Here is a 20,000-nt window from a genome sequence, read left to right on the forward strand (position 1 = left end):
ATTGATAGACGAAAGCGCTAAGGAAGACATACGTATCCACGGTGTGAAAAATCAATGAAGAAAGCAGCAAGCAGCAGCAGAAAAATGACCGACTCTTGTGAAATGTTGAGTACAGATAACAATGATTACTTTGGGGACTAAACAAAGCCCTCAGAGGATTGAAAAATATTACAAGACGAGAGAGAGAGAGAGAGAGAGAGAGAGAGTTACCTGTTTATATGTATACTTGATCGCTTGATTGATTGATCTTCTTATTGACCGATTACGTAAGAGACTGATTGCGCATTCATTTGTTCAAAACTGGAGCAGAGGTTTGGTGAAAATTAAGCAGTATATGAGAAAACCCGTAACAGAGTGATTCCAATGCATTCCAGAGACGTTTTCATTCATCTAAGTGACACCAGACACAGGTGATTTGCAAACATTGTAGTTATTACTGAGTGATCATGTACGCCTTCCTTTACCTACCTGCATAATTTTGATGACAGTTTAACTGACACACATAGTGATCAGCTCTTTCGTGCATGATGCGAGATTTTTTTTCCTTTTTTGCACTTTGTTTCATGTTTACATATGTTCAGCCTTACAGAGATAGCTCAAATTTCTTCACCATTGTACAGAATAGAACAAAAACAAAAACAACATAAAAAACACACCTAAAAACACACCACGTGTTTCGCAAAGGACTTTCAAAATGATCCAAATTCCAAATCAACATTTGGAATGCATTATAGAGTTGATCCATTATCAAGGGTGGTATTTGTGTTTTAATCTAGTTTACCATGCAAATGAAGTCAGAATCAAGAGGCAAAGAAAGCGAGGATCAAAACTATCAACGAAAGAAGCGTGAGATTGTGAACCTTCTTCGGATCAAGAATTCAGAAATCATCGGTTCAACTGGTAAATAGATAAAAAGAATATTAACAAAGCACAATCAACAACAAAACCAAGCAGATGAATGCTTAAAACTCTACCTTTTTTATCACTTCAGCATTGAAAAGTACGCATTGTCTTTACATCGTTTAATCAAAGTATTCGAAACTTCCTATGTATTACAGCGTGCCATTGTACTCTTGCCATTGTAAATGACATAATATTTTCAAAATAAAAAAAATTGCTATCTGCAAATAAAGTTGCTTCTTTTATGAGAGAGAGAGAGAGAGAGAGAGAGAGAGAGAGAGAGAGACAGACAGACAGACAGACACACAGACACACAGAGAGACAGGCAGTCAGACAGATAGACAGACAGGCAGTCAGACAGACAGTCAGGCAGATGATGGTGATGATATGGATACTTATACATCGCCTATCTTCGGTCCGAGACCAAACTCTAAGCGCTTTACAACAAACCAACCACCTCGGAGACATTTGCATAACAGGCTGTCTACCTGGTAAGCTGCCATTGGGCGCTCATCCTGTTTTTCCTGTGTCATTCAATCAGGATTCAGTCACACACACACACACACACACACACACACACACACACACACACATGTGACGCTTTAGGTGTATGACCATTTTGTTTATTTACCCCGCCTTATAGGCAACCATACTCCGTAAACGGGGGTGGGGGCGGGGGGGGCGGGGGGCGGGGTGCATGCTGGGAATCTTCTCGTTTCCATACACCACCGAAAGCTGACATGGATTTCAGGATCGTTGACGTGAATATTTGATCACATATATACACACAAAGGGGGTTCAGGCACTAGCAGGTCCCTCAGATTGAAAATCCAACGCTTTAACCACTCGGCTATTGCACCCGGCAAGTAGACAGGCAGACAGAGCGACAGGGAGGAGGTAGAGAGAGGAAGAAGAAGAGGGGAGTTCCAGAAAACTGTTATCATTTGTCGTGCATTGTCTGCCTGTAGTGACCCTCATGGTTGATAACATCACTGTGGTGTCTGTAGTAGTTCCTTGTTCTGACGACACCGTATGCCTCCAGTGCCTCTCCGGTCCATAGTGATCTCTTATATCAATGCGGTGTACCTTGTGATCCCCAAAGTAACTGTTGTGTCCCAAGTGATCCTAATGTTACAGCAATGTCCCTAGTGATCCCTAACGTTACAGCGATGTCCCTAGTGATCCCTAACGTTACAGCGATGTCCCTAGTGATCCCTAACGTTACAGCGATGTCCCTAGTGATCCCTAACGTTAAAGCGATGACCCTAGTGATCCCTAACGTTAAAGCGATGTCCCTAATGATCCTTGATGTCACAGCGATATCCCTAGTGATCCCTAACGTTACAACGATGACCCTAGTGATCCCTAACGTTAAAGCGATGTCACTCGTGATCCTTGATGTCACAGCGATGTCACCAGTGATCCCCAAAGTAATTATTGTGTCCCTAGTGATCCCTAATGTTACAGCGATGTCCCCAGTGATCCCTCATGTTACAGGGGTGTCCCTCGTTGTCCCTGATGTCACAGCGATGTCCCTAGTGATCCCTAACGTTAAAGCGATGTCCCTCGTGATCCTTGATGTCACAGCGATGTCCCCAGTGATCCCTAACGTTAAAGCGATGATCCTAGTGATCCCTAACGTTAAAGCGATGTCCCCAGTGATCGTTGATGTCACAGCGATATCCCTAGTGATCCCCAAAGTAATTTTTGTGTCCCTAGTGATCCCTAATAATACAGCGGTGTCCCCAGTGATCCCTTATGTTACAGGGGTGTCCATCGTGATCCTTGATGTCACAGCGATATCCCTAGTGATCCCTAACGTTACAGCGATGTCGCTCGTGATCCTTGATGTCTCAGCGATGTCCCTAGTGATCCCCAAAGCAATGGTTCCTGACGTTTCTGTAATCTCCATAGTGATGGCCCTGAGCGAACCATAATACCTTTGTAAAATCCATAGTGTTTCAGAACGTCCCTGTAATATCCTTAGTGGTGCCTGTCAACTGTAATGGTTTCTAGTAATTTCAGTGGTCCGCCGTGTCTCTTAACTATCCATGATAGTACCTCTAGATGTCATCGCTGGCATTATTCAATCCTCGGTCGTACATTTTTCTCGAAACGCTTACTTCTTCACGGACAGGTTTCTGTTTGGGACACCGCTACCATGTAATCATTTTATTTGTCTTTAGTCAAGTGGAACGGGAAAGTCAAGCGAGACTCACCAATGCAACGGAAGTCAAGACAAGCGGTGAATGACTTTTCGGCTTATTGCGAGTGACAGTAGAAAGCCATTCACACACACACACACACACACACACACGCACTGCGCCTCAAGAAACCCACTTCAGAGACACACAGGTAACTTTATTGCCACAAGAAGAAGCACAAGGACCCCCTTCCCCGTGAGTCACTGTTCCTGGCCACAGGTCCTCTCCACAGGCAGGGGGATTCAGCGCTGAAATGAGCCATCTGACACCAAACACAATGGCTTGAAGTATCATATAACCCGCAGAGAATAGTGATAAAGACATGGATATTAGAAACGTCATGATACATGCTTACATGCTTGAGTTACGAATCCATCTCCACCAAAAAAAAGTATTTAAAAAACTTCAACAACTGAGATTAGCAAACTAAAGTATGAGTGAAACGCAAACACACACTATTGCCCGTTTTGAGAGGAAAGTGTCAGGCAGAAAAAGTACATGATACAGATCGCTTCTTAGGAAAACGTTGAAGTCTTTAATTTGCAAGACAGAAAAAACCATGGTTTCATGCATGGAGAAACACCTGAAAGATCTTCACAGGAACAAAAGGCAGAGCGGAAGAAAAGCGAAACGAAACACTGTCCAAACAGCACAGTCTGATACAGATGGGTAAGTCTCGCTGTCAAAGCAAGAAGTGTGACATTCGGATTCTACTTTTGAAAGGCAGTGAAGAGTAGACCGCAGGCCTCACAGCAAGGATCCAGGCAGCAGTGCACGCACAACCCGTACAACTTCTTCAGACAGCCACAGTTGATCTCCACCATCTTGAACAAGGGAGTGATGTACCAGATGTGGATGAAGGCGATCTGAGCGAACTCCTCGCCCCACTCCATGGCGATGCAGATGCCGAAGCAGAGGGTGTGGAGCATGTAGCAGATGTCCTTGCAGCAGTTGAAGCATCTGTAGGAGTTGGTCCACACGCAGTCCATGGACCGGATACCCTCTGGCTCAGCCAGGATATCCTCGAAAGCGACCTTCATGAAAACGAAGAAAAGTCAGTAAATGTAACACGCGTGTGTGAGTGAGTGAGTGAGTGGTGAGTGAGAATGAATGAACGAATAAATGGTTTGTTCATATAGGCCATAGCCCCTCATACAGGAGTATTTGAGTAATAAACACAAACTGCAGATAGATGAAACAAGAGACAACAAAACGGTTGTTGTTTCTGTGTATCTGTAAGCCTTTTACAAACAACAACAACAACAAAACACAAAAACAAAGACCCCAAGATTACATATAACATCAAGCTTCGTGCATGACAGCAACAAACAGATAAGAGTCTCTGTAACATTTAGGATGTACACATTTACCTCTAATTTCGTTAAGTCTCGGACAGCAGAGAACAAAGTGTACATCATCCTCTTTTGACGTCACACACAACGGACACAACATCACATTGACAACATGATTTGTGACTGAAACGGTGCACGTTCAAGTGAGATATCCATCTATCTATCTACCTATCGAGCTAGCCATCTAGCCAGCTAGTTAGCCATCCCGCAGTCTCGTAGACCATGGGGGCACCCCACAAATAGCAACCAGCCTCCATCCCCCGCTGTTGTCTGTCGTTTTGTCTGTCTCACTTTGGGTTAGACCTGTCCAGATGTAATCCTCCCACGTTTCTTTACAAATAATGTTTGAGAACATGTCCACAAAAAACGTACATACAAGTATCATTGTTCACTTGTGTCAATGTGATGATTCCATATTTGGTGAGGGAGACTGACACAGGCTCAATGCAATACAGATCCGAAGAGAAAGGAACTTTTTTTTGAAGTCGGTAATAGGATTTTAAAATGATGTAAGATAACTTACCTGTACAAAGGAACAGACAAAAATTTCTAGCGCACATACAAGAAATTTACTCCCCACCCTTCGCACAAAAGAGCAAATATACAATAAATATGCAAGACGCTCAGTTTCGACGGAAAGAAATTTTGGTGTTTTTGCACTGCTTTTGTAAAACTTTGGACAGATATCTAATTTTTAAGTTACAAAGATAACTCTTCCATGTTTTAGTTTAGTGATGCAGTATTTTTGATTACACAATGATCGGCTATTTTGCTTCTGAGTTTCATTCATTCAACTGCAACCATCCTTTATATGAAAACAAAATTAAGCTCAATTCGTTATAAAGGCACTTTGTATGCTACTCTCCCACATTTTGCCTTCTGGAACGAATCTAAAATCTAAAATACACGTGAGCATTTGCAATTCTTTCTTTGTTTCCTTATATTCATTGTAATGCTGGGTATATTCACATTTATTCCCCGTTCATTCTGAAAGCACTGTCATTGCACATGAAGAGAAAAAACATTAATAAGCAAGACAGAAATGTAGTATAATGTCCTGTCGTGTATGTTTATATATCTACGGGCATTCATTCATGGTGTGTTTGTATGTCTCATCGCTCGTTGTTACCCTCACGTTACCAACTGCACATTACTGGACTCGACGTCTTCAAATTAATATCACTGTCTTTCTAGAACAACGCTTTTTAAAATACATACAACAAAAAGGAAATCAATTGTTACCTTCAAGTGGTCATTGATGTTGTTGGGGTCACGGTTGACGAGGTCGAGATCAGCCATGGTGACTTTGGAGATGGAAGATCTGCTCCACACGCAAACAGATGGTCAGGCTTCGACTGCTCAAGCTCCAACTGCCAAAGTGAGTGTTCAAAGAGCAAATTTGGCGATCGAAAAAGTGTCGCTCTCAGTTGTTTGGGCATTAGTCTCTACGGATTTACAGATTAACTGAGATTAAGCGATAATCCAGCAGTGGATAGATTACGCGAGACTGTTTGCATTAGTGCCCGCGTTCACGGCCTGCTCTCCACTGGAAAGAATTTTGCCAGGGAGTACCCTTTTGTTGCCGTGGGTTCTTTCATGTGCGCTAAGTGCATGCTGTACACGGGACCTCGGTTTATCGTCTCATACAAAAGACTAGCACCCATATCATCACTCAAATGTGGAAGGGAGAGAAAAAACAACAACAAAACAAGACCGGTCAGAATGGGAACGACTTATTTCTTATTTCTTCATGGTTGTGGAATGGAAATGATCATCTTTGGTATAGTAATGTACCGCCGACATCTCATTTGCCTTTGTTTTACAACATTATATTGGAATTAAAACATTATGGACACACACACACACACACACACACACACACACACACACACACACACACACACACACACACACACACACACACACACACACACACGTTTCAAGTTTCAAATTTTAACTATTCTTTCACTCCTATTGGTGTATGGAGGATTACTGCAAAATAATGTTTTCATGCCCAGAACAAACATTTCCAGATACACAACAATGTCACATAAAAGTTGAGAAAACACAAATGTGTTTCAACTCCAGAAGTGTAGCTAGGCAACATTTGCAAACCTGATCATCTTACTTACAGCTGGAATGATTTTTTGTCTCCTGTGAGCATACTACAAAAATTAAAAACCGATTTTGGAGACAAATATTTTTTAGGAACATATCTATTTCGTGACTGATCATAACTGGAACATTCTGTCATATCACACGCACACACACACACACACACACACACACACACACAGTATGAAGTTGCTAGTGAGAGGCGGTGCTTGCGCATGCTTTCTAGCAATCCCACTTTCTCTCATTTTGAAAGAAAGCGCGGGAGAGGGTGGGGGGAGGGGAGGACTGGAGGGGTGGAGGGGGGAGGGGTGGAGGGCGCCCCCACGCCTTTTCTCTCTTTTCCAGAAAACGTGGGACTGCAGAAAAAAAAAAGAAAAAAAAGAAAAGAAAGCGTGATAATTCCCCTGCCAGTCTTTCACTCTATTGCGAGAGTTACAACATCCCTCTATCTCTATCCAGGGTGAGAACAACTGGACAGGGCACGGTCTTATAATTATGACCCCCTCGTTTTTCACACAACGAGCGGATTATGAACGCAGTGTAAGGAAATAGTATTGTGTGCTTCTGTAAAAACGACAGAAATCTGTTCACTGTGGGAGGAAAGCGGAATGGAGAGAGGAAGGAAGCGGGGGACAATACATTTATATTTTGACCGTTTTACAGCCAAGATAATGTTATAATCGGAATGTGTATGTATGTATGTATGTATGTATGTATGTATGTATGTGTGTGTGTGCGTGTGTGTGTATGTATGTATGTGTGTATGTATGAATGAATGAATGAATGAATGATGAATGATATGGATACTTATACAGCGCCTATCCTCGGTCGGAGACCAAGCTCTACGCGCTTTCAAACATGGGGTCATTTGCACAACAGGCTGCCTACCTGGGTAGAGCTGAGTGACGGCTGCCATTGGGCACTCATCAATCGTTTCCTGTGTCATTCAATCGGATTTCAGGCACGCAGGCCTACACACTTAGAGACATCTAACATTTTACGTGTATAACCGTTTTGTTTATTTACCTCCGCCATATAGGCAGCCATACTCCGTTTTAGGGGGTGTGCATGCTGAGTATGTTCTTGTTTCCATAACCCACCGAACGCTGACATGGATTACAGGATCTTTAACGTGCGTATTTAATTTCTGCGTGAGGATACACACGAAGGGAGTTCAGGCACAACCAGGTCTGCACATTATGTTGACCTGGGAGATCGGAAAAATCTCCACCCTTTACCCACCAGGCACCGATACCGAGATTCGGACCCGAGACCATCAGATTGAAAGTCCAACGCTTTAGTCATTCGGCTATTGCACCCGTGTGTGTGTGTGTGTGTGTGTGTGTGTGTGTGTGTGTGTGTGTGTGTGTGTGTGTGTGTGTGTGTGTGTGTGTGTGTGTGTGTGTGTGTGTGTGTACAACAAATGTGGTGTAGCGTATATGGATCAGTCCGCAGCTGTTGACACCTTGGAACTGAAAACTGAAACTGGTTTGTAATGACGCACGTCTTATACTGGTAACAGGATAAATGTACATTGTATGGCGAGTTAAGAATGATTCAACTGACATGATGCATGGGTAAAATGCTTTCAGTGCAAATATACACCCTTCATTATGATGTGAGATTTTTTAAAAGTTAAATAATGAAAGAAGACGGAAAGAGATAGAACTGCATGTAGCGGAGCCGTGAAAAAGAATTAAAAAATCAATGTTAGGTCGCCAGGAGGCCCTACACCAGAGGAGATCCTGCGCTGCTGCGAGTTGTTTCGAGGGTGTACTGTAGTGCCTGCCCTGATTCAGAATACACAGGACACCACATAATATGCCCCCAAACTAACGAGAGAAATTACTCAGTTACATAATTAGTGTGACACCCCCACTCCCACCCCTCTACTATCTTGTCTTCGTGTGTGGGCTGTGAATTCAGCTGCGCATTAGTGATATTCTATGAATTTATTTTCGTAAATGGAAGCAGCAGACAAAACTGTAGGAAGGGAAAGAGGAGGAGATGGGGAGAAAGAAAGAAAGAGAGAGAGAGAGAGCGGAGCGAGAGAGAGAGAGAGAGAGAGAGAGAGCGGAGCGAGAGAGAGAGAGAGAGAGAGAGAGAGAGAGCGGAGCGAGAGAGAGAGAGAGAGAGAGAGAGAGAGAGAGAGCGGACAGAGAGAGAGAGCAAGAGAGAGAGAGAACGGAGTGAGAGAGAGAGAGCAACAGAGAGAGAGCGGAGCGAGAGAGAGAGCGGAGCGAGAGAGAGAGAGCGAGCGAGAGAGAGAGCTGAGCGAGAGAGAGAGCGAGAGAGAGAGAGCGGAGCGAGAGAGAGCGGAGCGAGAGAGAGAGAGAGAGAGCGAGAGAGAGAGAGAGCGAGAGAGAGAGAGAGAGAGCGGAGCGAGAGAGAGAGAGAGCAAGAGAGAGAGAGAGAGCGGAGCGAGAGAGAGAGAGCGGAGCGAGAGAGAGAGAGAGAGAGAGAGCGGAGCGAGAGAGAGAGCGAGAGAGAGAGAGAGAGAGAGAGAGAGAGAGAGAGAGAGAGAGAGAGAGAGAGAGAGAGAGAGAGAGAGAGAGCGAGAGAGAAAGAGCGGAGCGAGAGAGAGAGAGAGTGGAGCGAGAGAGAGAGAGAGAGAGAGAGCGAGAGAGAGAGAGAGTGGAGCGACAAGACAATCAGGGAAACAGGAGGGAAAAGAAAAAGAAAAGAGAAGCAGTCAAACAGAGAACACAACATAAACACACCCGATCCATTGGGATCACTCAATGATGTTTAATCTGCATTCACACAGTCAGACACAATGTTCTCCCTCAACACTTCCCGTGTAGGTCAATGGTCCTCCACATCGTGTGACCTCTCCACTGGTGCAGTGTCAGGCAGAATCAGAGAGAAACCTTTTAGAACAGACTGACACATCACAGATATACTATGTTACCTATACATCACACTGACACACAAAACCGAAAGTCCTGAGAGACTCGTGGTGTTGGGAATCCACCATCAAAATTAAACGATTGTTGAGAAAGAAGCTAAGCTGACAAGAGTTAACGAAATGCCATATGATAGATCGTTATTCTTTTCATTTGTTTCTGGAGAGAATTGTACAGCCCTGAACCACAGGTACCAAATAACAAAACAGCAAAACAAAGACAACAATAGAAGTCCTGTTGGAGACATTAGTAGTTTTGTACTACGTCCAGCAAACGGCTGAAAGATTAGGGGGTGGGGGTAAATGGTGGGATGGGGAAGGGGGCGGGGGCGGGGGGGGGGGGGTAACCTGCTATCCAGAGCATGTATACTTCATTTCTTGTTCTTATGTAGATTCAACGAAAGTTATCATTTCTTGAAGGCAGTGAAGCACAGACCGCAGGCCTCACAGCAAGGATCCAGGCAGCAGTGCACACACAACCCGTACACCTTCTTCAGACAGCCACAGTTGATCTCCAGCATCTTGAACAAGGGAGTGATGTACCAGATGTGGATGAAGGCGATCTGAGCGAACTCCTCGCCCCACTCCATGGCGATGCAGATGCCGAAGCAGAGGGTGTGGAGCATGTAGCAGATGTCCTTGCAGCAGTTGAAGCATCTGTAGGAGTTGGTCCACACGCAGTCCATGGACCGGATACCCTCTGGCTCAGCCAGGATATCCTCGAAAGCGACCTTCATGAAAACGAAGAAAAGTCAGTAAATGCACACGTGTGTGTGAGTGAGTGAGTGAGTGAGTGGTGAGTGAGAATGAATGAACGAATAAATGGTTTGTTCATATAGTCCATAGCCCCTCATACAGGAGTATTTGAGTAATAAACACAAACTGCAGATAGATGAAACAAGAGACAACAAAACGGTTGTTTCTGTGTATCTGTAAGCCTTTTACAAACAACAACAACAAAAAACAAAAACAAAGACCCCAAGATTACATATAACATCAAGCTTCGTGCATGACAGCAACAGACAAACAGATAAGAGTCTCTGTAACATTTAGGATGTACACATTTACCTCTAATTTCGTTAAGTCTTGGAGGAGCAGAGAACAAAGTGTACATCATCCTCTTTTGACGTCACACACAACGGACACAACATCACATTGACAACATGATTTGTGACTGAAACGGTGCACGTTCAAGTGAGATATCCATCTATCTATTTACCTATCGAGCTAGCCATCTAGTCAGCTAGTTAGCCATCCCGCAGTCTCGAAGACCGTAGGGGCACCGCACAAATAGCAACCAGCCTCCATCCCCCGCTGTTGTCTATCGTTTTGACTGTCTCACTTTGGGTTAGACCTGTCCAGATGTAATCCTCCCACGTTTCTTTACAAATAATGTTTGAGAACATGTCCACAAAAAAACATACATACAAGTATCATTGTTCACTTGTGTCAATGTGATGATTCCATATTTGGTGAGGGAGACTGACACAGGCTCAATGCAATACAGATCCGAAGAGAAAGGAACTGTTTTTTGAAGTCGGTAATAGGATTTTAAAATGATGTAAGATAACTTACCTGTACAAAGGAACAGACAAAAAGTTCTAGTGCACATAAAAGAAATTTACTCCCCACCCTTCGCACAAAAGAGCAAATATACAATAAATATGCAAGACGCTCAGTTTCGACGGAAAGAAATTTTGGTGTTTTTGCACTGCTTTTGTAAAACTTTGGACAGATATCTAATTTTTAAGTTACAAAGATAACTCTTCCATGTTTTAGTTTAGTGATGCAGTATTTTTGATTACACAATGATCGGCTATTTTGCTTCTGAGTTTCATTCATTCAACTGCAACCATCCTTTATATGAAAACAAAATTAAGCTCAATTCGTTCTAAAGGCACTTTGTATGCTACTCTCCCACATTTTGCCTTCTGGAACGAATCTAAAATCTAAAATACACGTGAGCATTTGCAATTCTTTCTTTGTTTCCTTATATTCATTGTAATGCTGGGTATATTCACATTTATTCCCCGTTCATTCTGAAAGCACTGTCATTGCACATGAAGAGAAAAAACATTAATAAGCAAGACAGAAATGTAGTACAATGTCCTGTCGTGTATGTTTATATATCTACGGGCATTCATTCATGGTGTGTTTGTATGTCTCATCGCTCGTTGTTACCCTCACGTTACCAACTGCACATTACTGGACTCGACGTCTTCAAATTAATATCACTGTCTTTCTAGAACAACGCTTTTCAAAATACATACAACAAAAAGGAAATCAATTGTTACCTTCAAGTGGTCATTGATGTTGTTGGGGTCACGGTTGACGAGGTCGAGATCAGCCATGGTGACTTTGGAGATGGAAGATCTGCTCCACACGCAAACAGATGGTCAGGCTTCGACTGCTCAAGCTCCAACTGCCAAAGTGAGTGTTCAAAGAGCAAATCTGGCGATCGAAAAAGTGTCGCTCTCAGTTGTTTGGGCATTAGTCTCTACGGATTTACAGATTAACTGAGATTAAGCGATAATCCAGCAGTGGATAGATTACGCGAGACTGTTTGCATTAGTGCCCGCGTTCACGGCCTGCTCTCCACTGGAAAGAATTTTGCCAGAGAGAACCCTTTTGTTGCCGTGGGTTCTTTCATGTGCGCTAAGTGCATGCTGTACACGGGACCTCGGTTTATCGTCTCATACAAAAGACTAGCACCCATATCATCACTCAAATGTGGAAGGGAGAGAAAAAACAACAACAAAACAAGACTGGTGAGAATGGGAACGACTTATTTCTTATTTCTTCATGGTTGTGGAATGGAAATGATCATCTTTGGTATAGTAATGTACCGCCGACATCTCATTTGCCTTTGTTTTACAACATTATATTGGAATTAAAACATTATGGACACACACACACACACACACACACACACACACACACACACACACACACACACACACACACACACACACACACACACACACACACGTTTCAGGTTTTAATTATACTTTCACTCCTATTGGTGTATGGAGGATTACTGCAAAATAATGTTTTCATGCCCAGAACAAACATTTCCAAATACACAACAATGTCACATAAAAGTTGAGAAAACACAAATGTGTTTCAACTCCAGAAGTGTAGCTAGGCAACATTTGCAAATCTGATCATCTTACTTACAGCTGGAATGATTTTTTTTCTCCTTTGAGCATACTACAAAAATTAAAAACCGATTTTGAAGATAAATATTTTTTAGGAACATATCTATTTCGTGACTGATCATAACTGGAACATTCTGTCATATCACACACACACACACACACACACACACACACACACACACACACACACACACACACACACACACACACACACACACACACACACACACACACACACACACACACACACACACACACACACACAGTATGAAGTTGCTAGTGAGAGGCGGTGCTTGCGCATGCTTTCTAGCAATCCCACTTTCTCTCATTTTGAAAGAAAGCGCGGGAGAGGGTGGGGGGAGGGGGAGGACTGGAGGGGTGGAAGGGGGAGGGGTGGAGGGCGCCCCCACGCCTTTTCTCTCTTTTCCAGAAAACGTGGGACTGCAAAAAAAAAAAAAAAAAAAAAAAAAAAAGCGTGATAATTCCCCTGCCAGTCGTTCACTCTATTGCGAGAGTTACAACATCCCTCTATCTCTATCCAGGGTAAGAACAAGTGGACAGGGCACGGTCTTATAATTAAGACCCCCTCGTTTTTCACACAACGAGCGGATTATGAACGCAGTGTAAGGAAATAGTATTGTGTGCTTCTGTAAAAACGACAGAAATCTGTTCACTGTGGGAGGAAAGCGGAATGGAGAGAGGAAGGAAGCGGGGGACAATACATTTATATTTTGACCGTTTTACAGTGTATGTATGTATGTATGTATGTGTGTGTGCGTGTGTGTGTATGTATGTATGTGTGTATGTATGAATGAATGAATGAATGAATGATGAATGATATGGATACTTATACAGCGCCTATCCTCGGTCGGAGACCAAGCTCTACGCGCTTTCAAACATGGGGTCATTTGCACAACAGGCTGCCTACCTGGGTAGAGCTGAGTGACGGCTGCCATTGGGCACTCATCAATCGTTTCCTGTGTCATTCAATCGGATTTCAGGCACGCAGGCCTACACACTTAGAGACATCTAACATTTTACGTGTATAACCGTTTTGTTTATTTACCTCCGCCATATAGGCAGCCATACTCCGTTTTAGGGGGTGTGCATGCTGGGTATGTTCTTGTTTCCATAACCCACCGAACGCTGACATGGATTACAGGATCTTTAACGTGCGTATTTAATTTCTGCGTGAGGATACACACGAAGGGAGTTCAGGCACAACCAGGTCTGCACATTATGTTGACCTGGGAGATCGGAAAAATCTCCACCCTTTACCCACCAGGCACCGATACCGAGATTCGGACCCGAGACCATCAGATTGAAAGTCCAACGCTTTAGTCATTCGGCTATTGCACCCGTGTGTGTGTGTGTGTGTGTATGTGTGTGTGTGTGTGTGTGTGTGTGTGTGTGTGTGTGTGTGTGTGTGTGTGTGTACAACAAATGTGGTGTAGCGTATATGGATCAGTCCGCAGCTGTTGACACCTTGGAATTGAAAACTGAAACTGGTTTGTAATGACGCACGTCTTATACTGGTAACAGGATAAATGTACATTGTATGGCGAGTTAAGAATGATTCAACTGACATGATGCATGGGTAAAATGCTTTCAGTGCAAAAATACACCCTTCATTATGATGTGAGATTTTTTTTAAGTTAAATAATGAAAGAAGGAAAGAGATAGAACTGCATGTAGCGGAGCCGTGAAAATGAATTCCAAAATCAATGTTAGGTCGCCAGGAGGCCCTACACCAGAGGAGATCCTGCGCTGCTGCGAGTTGTTTCGAGGGTGTACTGTAGTGCCTGCCCTGATTCAGAATACGCAGGACACCACATAATATGCCCCCAAACTAACGAGAATAATTACTCAGTTACATACTTAGTGTGACACCCCCACTCCCACCCCTCTACTATCTTGTCTTCGTGTGTGGGCTGTGAATTCAGCTGCGCATTAGTGATATTCTATGACTTTATTTTCGTAAATGGAAACAGAAGACAAAACTGTAGGAAGGGAAAGAGGAGGAGATGGGAGAAGAAAGAAGAGAGAGAGAGAGAGAGAGAAGAGAGAGAGAGAGAGCGGAGCGAGAGAGAGAGAGAGAGAGAGAGAGAGCAAGATAGAGAGAGCGGAGCGAGAGAGAGAGAGAGAGAGAGCAAGAGAGAGAGAGAGAGAGCAAGAGAGAGAGAGAGCGGAGCGAGATAGAGCGAGAGCGAGAGAGCGAGAGAGAGAGAGAGAGCGGAGCGAGAGAGAGAGAGAGAGAGAGCAAGATAGAGAGAGCGGAGCGAGAGAGAGAGAGAGAGAGAGCAAGAGAGAGAGAGAGAGAGCAAGAGAGAGAGAGAGCGGAGCGAGATAGAGCGAGAGCGAGAGAGCGAGAGAGAGAGAGAGAGCGGAGCGAGAGAGAGAGAGAGCAAGAGAGAGAGAGCAAGAGAGAGAGAGAGAGCGAGAGAGAGAGAGCGGAGCGAGAGAGAGAGAGAGCAATAGAGACAAAGCGAGAGAGAGAGCAAGAGAGAGAGAGCGGAGCGAGAGAGAGAGCGGAGCGAGAGAGAGAGAGAGCGGAGCGAGAGAGAGAGCGGAGAGAGAGAGAGAGAGAGCAGAGAGAGAGAGAGAGCAAGAGAGAGAGAGAGAGAGAGAGAGGAGAGAGAGAGAGAGAAGAGAAAGAGAGAGCGGAGCGAGAGAGAGAGAGAGCAAGAGAGAAAGAGAGAGCGGAGCGAAAGAGAGAGAGCGAGAGAGAGGGAGTGGAGCGAGAGAGAGAGAGAGAGAGTGGAGCGAGAGAGAGAGAGAGCGAGAGAGAGAGAGCGGAGCGAGAGAGCGGAGCGAGAGAGCGGAGTGAGAGAGAGCGGAGCGAGAGAGAGAGAGCGAGAGACAGAGAGCGGAGCGAGAGAGCGGAGTGAGAGAGAGCGGAGCGAGAGAGAGAGAGCGAGAGACAGAGAGCGGAGCGAGAGAGAGAGAGAGAGCGGAGCGAGAGAGAGAGAGAGAGAGAGCGGAGCGAGAGAGAGAGAGAGAGAGAGAGAGAGAGAGATAGAGAGTGGAGCGACAAGACAATCAGGGAAACAGGAGGGAAAAGAAAAAGAAAAGAGAAGCAGTCAAACAAAGAACACAACATAAACACACCCGATCCATTGGGATCACTCAATGATGTTTAATCTGCATTCACACAGTCAGACACAATGTTCTCCCTCAACACTTCCCGTGTAGGTCAATGGTCCTCCACATCGTGTGACCTCTCCACTGGTGCAGTGTCAGGCAGAATCAGAGAGAAACCTTTTAGAACAGACTGACACATCACAGATATACTGTGTTACCTATACATCACACTGACACACAAAACCGAAAGTCCTGAGAGACTCGTGGTGTTGGGAATCCACCATCAAAATTAAACGATTGTTGAGAAAGAAGCTAAGCTGACAAGAGTTAAGGAAATGCCATATGATAGATTGTTATTTTTTTCATTTGTTTCTGGAGAGAATTGTACAGCCCTGAACAACAGGCACCAAATAACAAAACAACAATACAAAGACAACAATAGAAGTCCTGTTGGAGACATTAGTAGTTTTGTACTACGTCCAGCAAACGGCTGAAAGGTTAGGGGGTGGGGGTAAATGGTGGGATGAGGAAGGGGGGGGGGCGGGGGGGGGGGTAACCTGCTATCCAGAGCATGTATACCTCATTTCTTGTTCTTATGTAGATTCAACGAAAGTTATCATTTTTTGAAGGCAGTGAAGAGCAGACCGCAGGCCTCACAGCAAGGATCCAGACAGCAGTGCACGCACAACCCGTACACCTTCTTCAGACAGCCACAGTTGATCTCCAGCATCTTGAACAAGGGAGTGATGTACCAGATGTGGATGAAGGCGATCTGAGCGAACTCCTCGCCCCACTCCATGGCGATGCAGATGCCGAAGCAGAGGGTGTGGAGCATGTAGCAGATGTCCTTGCAGCAGTTGAAGCATCTGTAGGAGTTGGACCACACGCAGTCCATGGACCGGATACCCTCTGGCTCAGCCAGGATATCCTCGAAAGCGACCTAAAAAGAGATGGGGTTGAATGTACACCGGCAAATGAAAGGACTGCTTGTCACTGTGTCTTCGTAACTTTGTGTGTTGCATTTCGGTTTTAGGAACACACAAAACGAGCGAGCAAACGAACAAGTAAAGAAACGAAATTGATATATTTTTGTCACAAAAGTACAGAGTCCTACAGATTTCAAGAAATGTTTGACATATTGATAGGCAGGAAACATGAAGGCAGCTGGGGAAATAGGGCTGTGGGTATTGTGGTGCACTTTCTTTTCTACAGATATACACAGCTTTCCATTCTACACAGGGACACATAGATATTCACGAAAAGGGTGAAAAAATTCGCTGATTCCGTGGTTGATTTACTCAGAGTCCATTTACGCATGGACAAGAGAATAAAAATGCAGGCTTTGATCGTATTATGAAAACTTTTTCGGTAGATGACAATTCTCTGGCAAGATCGAGTCTTGTGTTTGATTATATTTCACGTTTTGTAACACAGCTGCCAGCACACACAGTATGTGTGTAGGAAATAGAGAGAGAGAAAAAGAGAGGGGGGAGAGTGAGTGAGTGAGTGAGAGAGAGAGAGAGAGAGAGAGAGAGAGAGAGAGAGAGAGAGAATCAATTATAAATCTAGACACTAATAAGGCAGGCGGAGAGGCGTCGAAAAAAACATATACATATAGAGGCAATTGAAATAGTGTGATGAATAATCTCAAATTTCTGAAACGAATGTCGCAATCATCCATCAACCAAAGTTGCCAGTTTCGGGATATCCTAAAAAGTTTTATAAATGGCATATCAACAGGCTAAATCATTATACAAATTATATCCATCCAAAGTGGAAGAAAATTATAAAGGGAGCTTTTTCATGATATTCCATTTCTTCTCAAGTAAATTTCTTCAGAAAAAGTCTTCAAAAGGCTCATTCATGACCATGTCCAGGTATATACTTGCTATTTGTTGTTATATGCACATAGCTTTTGTTGATTGTTTTCTTCTGAAACGATGCCTAGGTTAGCACCCAAAGGAACGGTATCAGTCAAACAGATCAGCATTCGATTCCTAAAAATGATTTGAAACATAAAAAGCGTTCGCTCCTTGAAAACATTTGTTGTACTCATTTTGACCTAAAATCAAGGTCTGGACGGAAATACCTCGCGGACTTTACACCAAAAGTTGAATTCTTCATTTTTCTACCACACCGAATAAATCATTCTATGATTTTTTGTTAAGTGGAAGAAACTCGCTGCACACTGAGTTCAGACAAAAAAAGGGGGGGAATGACGTTTTTCGCTATAGCTATTTCAGATATTGTTCCACAATAAAAGGTGCAAACGTGAAAACAACCAACCATACCTTGAGGTGGTCATTGATGTTGTTGGGATCGCGGTTGACAAGATCGAGATCGGCCATGGTGACTTCGAAAGAGGACTGCGAGTGGTCTGGTGAACGGTCCGACTTCAAGTGATCAACTGCTCACTGGTCGCGAGGCTTAATGGTTAAAACTCTGCCTGGTTGTATCTTAACCCCGCACTGTTGTGGATTTGTCTCCAAGGATTTAGATATTACCTATTACCTCACAGTCAACTTAAAAGGCAACGACTTTAGGAAGGTCGTGAACAGGAGAGGCTTTGGCCAATGCTGGTGTGTGTCACGTGAGGGGGTGGGCTTTGGAGAGAACACGAATACGAATGTTTCATTCAGACTGAGGTTTTGCACCTTACTGGAGGAGTTTCCATAATCAGCATACTACAATAACTTTTATATCATGTCAAAACTGACAAAGGATTTAACAACCATGTGCTCTTCAAGAATACTGGCAAACATTATCAGAGAAACCGAAAACAATTCACTTCATGCACTCTATTTTTATGCCAATATTTTGTTCCATCCTGTATGTTGTTTCAAAGCATCTACACTATGCAAATCTGTCGCTGTGGGACATATTGTCATGCCAGTCCTTCCACCCAGAATCCAATATTTTTGTTTAGCGGCTTGTAAGAGAAAGGGAAAGAGAGAGAGGAGGAGGACAGACAGACAAACATACAGAGAAGAGACACAGACACAAAGACAGAGACATAGATACAGAGAGAGACAGACAGATACACATAGAAAAACAGAGAGCGTTTATATCTATAAATATTGTGGTTGGTGTTCGTGTTTTTTGGTTGCTTTTTGTTTGTTTTTCGCACGCGCGCGCGCGCGCGCGTGTGTGTATGTCTGTGTGTCTGTGTGTGTGTTGCGTGTTGTGTGTATGTGTGTGTGCGCGTGCGTGTGCGTGTGTGTGTGTGTGTGTGTGTGTGTCTATGTGTCAGTGTTCCCAAGGCTGCAGCACTAAGAGCCAGTGCAATATTGGCTCCTAGTTTGAGAGCTCTAGTCCTTTACAAAAGACAAAGCTGTAAATGACTTCCCGTTGTAATAGAGAAACTACTGATCATACAGCTCTCACTTTGCTATTGGCCCAAAATGTAAGCTTATGTCAATCTGTGATATAAGCTGAGCATTTGGACCTATATATATACCAGTCTCGTGATTGATTTCATTTTCAGCGTTGACACTAGCTGAACATAATTATCTTGGAAGAAAAAGGTGGATGTCACTATGATGTCGTAATTTTTCCGAATAGTACATGGCAAGGGGCAGTAACGACACAGTGAATAGGACATGGCAAGGGGCAGTAACGACACAGTGAATAGGACATGGCAAGGGGCAGTAACGACACAGTGAATAGGACATGGCAAGGGGCAGTAACGACACAGTGAATAGGACATGGCAAGGGGCAGTAACGACACAGTGAATAGGACATATGGCAAGGGGCAGTAACGACACAGTGAATAGGACATGGCAAGGGGCAGTAACGACATAGTGAATAGGACATATGGCAAGGGGCAGTAACGACATAGTGAATAGGACATGGCAAGGGGCAGTAACGTCACAGTGAATAGGACATATGGCAAGGGGCAGTAACGACACAGTGAATAGGACATGGCAAGGGGCAGTAAAGACACAGTTAAAAACAGAGTGGGACAAAGCATCACAGTCCAATCCAGTTCAGTCGCTCATCTAAGCCGTAGCTTCACGCGTTTAATTAAAAAAAAAAAGTATTGAATTTAACCCAGTAAACCTAATCCCTCGGACAAATATTACAGCCGGCATTTCCTCACCTTTACACCGGTTGCAAGATTAAGTCTTGGGTTGAAAATCATCGACACGGCACACGGTAATCTGTAAATCCCTGGAAACAAAGCCTCAACAAAGGAGACTGTTAAAGGACGTGGCCTAACAGATGAGAGCCGCAGTGCACCCTTTGCAGCAGCAGAAGACCTCTTGGCCGTTCGTGTAGCAGATTG

The 20,000-nt window shown here is 43.9% G+C and overlaps 4 protein-coding genes across 4 annotated transcripts in view; 1 reads left to right on the top strand and 3 right to left on the bottom strand.

Annotated features, from left to right (window-relative positions):
- LOC143299527 (caveolin-1-like) overlaps positions 1-1,119 on the top strand; it is a 3,921-nt gene extending 2,802 nt beyond the window's left edge. Inside the window, exon 2 of the mRNA XM_076612799.1 lies at positions 1-1,119. This exon is cut by the window's left edge and continues 1,135 nt beyond it. The gene's annotated coding sequence lies outside the window, so the exon portion shown is untranslated.
- A 2,695-nt stretch (positions 1,120-3,814) lies between these two features.
- LOC143299870 (caveolin-1-like) lies at positions 3,815-5,764 on the bottom strand. Its single transcript, XM_076613364.1, has 2 exons — positions 5,699-5,764; positions 3,815-4,138 (listed from the first exon to the last, which is right to left on the bottom strand). The coding sequence occupies exons 1-2, from the start codon at positions 5,753-5,755 to the stop codon at positions 3,815-3,817; spliced, it is 381 nt and encodes a 126-aa protein (XP_076469479.1). The 5' UTR covers positions 5,756-5,764.
- A 4,119-nt stretch (positions 5,765-9,883) lies between these two features.
- On the bottom strand, positions 9,884-11,836 carry LOC143299849 (caveolin-1-like). Its single transcript, XM_076613339.1, has 2 exons — positions 11,771-11,836; positions 9,884-10,207 (listed from the first exon to the last, which is right to left on the bottom strand). Exons 1-2 carry the CDS (start codon positions 11,825-11,827, stop codon positions 9,884-9,886), a joined length of 381 nt encoding a protein of 126 aa, XP_076469454.1. The 5' UTR covers positions 11,828-11,836.
- A 4,495-nt stretch (positions 11,837-16,331) lies between these two features.
- On the bottom strand, positions 16,332-18,063 carry LOC143299869 (caveolin-1-like). The gene is made up of 2 exons (XM_076613363.1): positions 18,007-18,063; positions 16,332-16,655 (listed from the first exon to the last, which is right to left on the bottom strand). The coding sequence occupies exons 1-2, from the start codon at positions 18,061-18,063 to the stop codon at positions 16,332-16,334; spliced, it is 381 nt and encodes a 126-aa protein (XP_076469478.1).
- Positions 18,064-20,000: the final 1,937 nt, after the last annotated feature.

This window comes from Babylonia areolata, chromosome 25, assembly GCF_041734735.1.
Source record: "Babylonia areolata isolate BAREFJ2019XMU chromosome 25, ASM4173473v1, whole genome shotgun sequence".
Classification (NCBI taxonomy): Eukaryota; Metazoa; Mollusca; class Gastropoda; order Neogastropoda; family Buccinidae; genus Babylonia; species Babylonia areolata.

Bases quoted from the DNA above. Each gene is read 5' to 3' on its own strand.
- LOC143299870 (XM_076613364.1), bottom strand. From the start codon at position 5,755: ATGGCTGATCTCGACCTCGTCAACCGTGACCCCAACAACATCAATGAC. The intron at 4,139-5,698 runs GTAACAATTGAT...GTTTTCATGAAG, and splicing joins ACATCAATGACCACTTGAAG to GTCGCTTTCGAGGATATCCT.
- LOC143299849 (XM_076613339.1), bottom strand. From the start codon at position 11,827: ATGGCTGATCTCGACCTCGTCAACCGTGACCCCAACAACATCAATGAC. The intron at 10,208-11,770 runs GTAACAATTGAT...GTTTTCATGAAG, and splicing joins ACATCAATGACCACTTGAAG to GTCGCTTTCGAGGATATCCT.
- LOC143299869 (XM_076613363.1), bottom strand. From the start codon at position 18,063: ATGGCCGATCTCGATCTTGTCAACCGCGATCCCAACAACATCAATGAC. The intron at 16,656-18,006 runs GTATGGTTGGTT...ATCTCTTTTTAG, and splicing joins ACATCAATGACCACCTCAAG to GTCGCTTTCGAGGATATCCT.